Source organism: Wyeomyia smithii, chromosome 3 (assembly GCF_029784165.1).
Source record: "Wyeomyia smithii strain HCP4-BCI-WySm-NY-G18 chromosome 3, ASM2978416v1, whole genome shotgun sequence".
Taxonomy (NCBI): Eukaryota; Metazoa; Arthropoda; class Insecta; order Diptera; family Culicidae; genus Wyeomyia; species Wyeomyia smithii.
In genome coordinates, this window is record NC_073696.1 from 266,033,578 (window position 1) to 266,035,581 (window position 2,004).

General features: G+C 44.6%; 1 protein-coding gene across 1 annotated transcript; it reads right to left on the bottom strand.

Annotated features, from left to right (window-relative positions):
* Nucleotides 1-965: 965 nt before the first annotated feature.
* On the bottom strand, nt 966-1,790 carry LOC129729247 (uncharacterized). Its single transcript, XM_055687751.1, has one exon. The coding sequence runs from the start codon at nt 1,788-1,790 to the stop codon at nt 966-968; it is 825 nt and encodes a 274-aa protein (XP_055543726.1).
* Nucleotides 1,791-2,004: the final 214 nt, after the last annotated feature.

Below are 2,004 nucleotides of genomic sequence, written 5' to 3' on the forward strand. Positions count from 1 at the left end.
AGCCGCAAAATCTATTTTACGGAAGTTCAAAGGCCGCTCATTTCGACTTTCAACTGATTCTTCACATACTGCTGGTATTGGAAGAATTATCTCGAGCGGGGGATGATGTGAGTCAACGGGTAGAAGCGGAACGGAGCAGTTATGAACAACGGTTTCGCAATTGGGCGTACAAAAAACTAAATCAAGAGTGCGATTGAGCGAGTTGCAGATTAGGTTTCTTTGGTGGAGGCACAAATAATCCATTCCATCCAAAAGAGTGCTGCTAGCTGCCGGTAGTCGAAGAGAATCGCATTGAACACAATCCTCAATAAGGCTCCAACGCATTCGTGGTTGATTAAAATCTCCACACACCAAAACAGCGTCATTAGGAAGACATTTTTCGCAAAGCTCATGCATTGAGGAAATATACCTATTGATTACACTCACGTCTTGGCTTTTGTCCGGTGGAATGTAAATTGCGCACAAATAAAACTTCTTTCCCTTAATTGTCGCAGAGACACAAACTTGTTCCAAACTTTGTCCGCATGATAGTGGTACTTCACGGCTGGCATATTGTTGCGCAATAGCGATCAAAACGCCACCGAAGCGAACTTTGTTGCTGTTGGCTGGGCTCCGATCACAACGAAAAACATTGAAGCCTGCACCAAAAAGTAGCTGCGAGGTAATGCTATTGTCTAATCCAGTCTCGGTCATGATGATCACGTCATAGTTGCAGTCAGTCGCTGCTAGAAGCAGGTCGTTAACCTTAGTTCTCAAGCCGCGTACATTTTGGTAGAAGGTCCAGATGTGCCCGTCCACACAATCGCTGCTGCGCTGCAAGGTACAGTCATTGAGTGCGGGGGGGAGTTCAAAATTCATTAAATACTCGCCTTTGGCAGGAACCAGTTGGTTCCTGCCGTCCACGTTACATCGCAATTTATTTGAATTGTCGTTACAGAGGTTTACGCAAGGTGTTTCGGCAAATGTTATTGCCGGGTCGCAATGTTCATCGGCCGTATCGGGTTTTTTGGCTGGTCCATAAACTCCCTAAACATTAAACCAGCTGGCCAAATTTCAGCGTTGAGGGCCTGTTGTTTTATCGACGGATCAAGACCAATTTTAAAAGACAGGAAAGTCATTTGTGAAACATCCTTTCCTTTTGGCACAAGACGAGTTACATTTATTGGGTCATTTATGTCCAAACAGCGAGAAACGATTTTTTCGACATCATCATCGGATATCAATGGTTGAAATCCAGACAAATAAAGCCAGAACACTGGTTTCGGAGCAGCAGGCATGATAAAAGGCACCGAAAGATTTTCAAAATCAATTGCCTTTGTGCCTTTATTGGAAGCTGGACGAGTGGATTGGTCATAATCACCGCGACGACGTTTTGCACTCAATCTCGGCCAAACTCCTGTTCCACTCTCACTTGGTACACCGAGCAAAGGCGAAGCAGCAGAATATTTGTTTTGTGTCGAGGCAGAAGAAATGTTGTCCACTTTTTTGCTTAACGCTTCAACCAGGCCAGATAGTTGTTGTAATTGCGTGGCAAAGCCGTTTGTGCTGTTCGATTGGGAAGAATCTAAATCGGCCATGTAGGCACGGATGCTTCTTCCGTTCAGCAAACTCCTGCATTCGGGGCAGATAAACAAAACTTTGCCTTGCGCAAATATATCTCTGCACGGTCGAAGATTAATGCCACAGCACTGCTGGCTGATGTGAAACAATGTTTCGCAGAACCCGCAGCGTAAAGGCTCTAGATCGTTGATCACCAATTCACAGGCGCCGCACTGTTTTTTATTTTCCATTGCTGGTGTTTGCAAACTTTTTCGCAGCGTTGGATGTGATCACAGCTTCAGCCTATTGTAGGCGGTCACAATGTAGTATGGCTGATTTTTAGATGCGAGGAATCAATAAGTGAAATATGCGACACGGACACCGATAATCTTCAGTACTCCACTTTACAGATCAAACGTAGTTGATAAACAAGCCAATTAACGAAAGATTGAAACGATCAGCAGA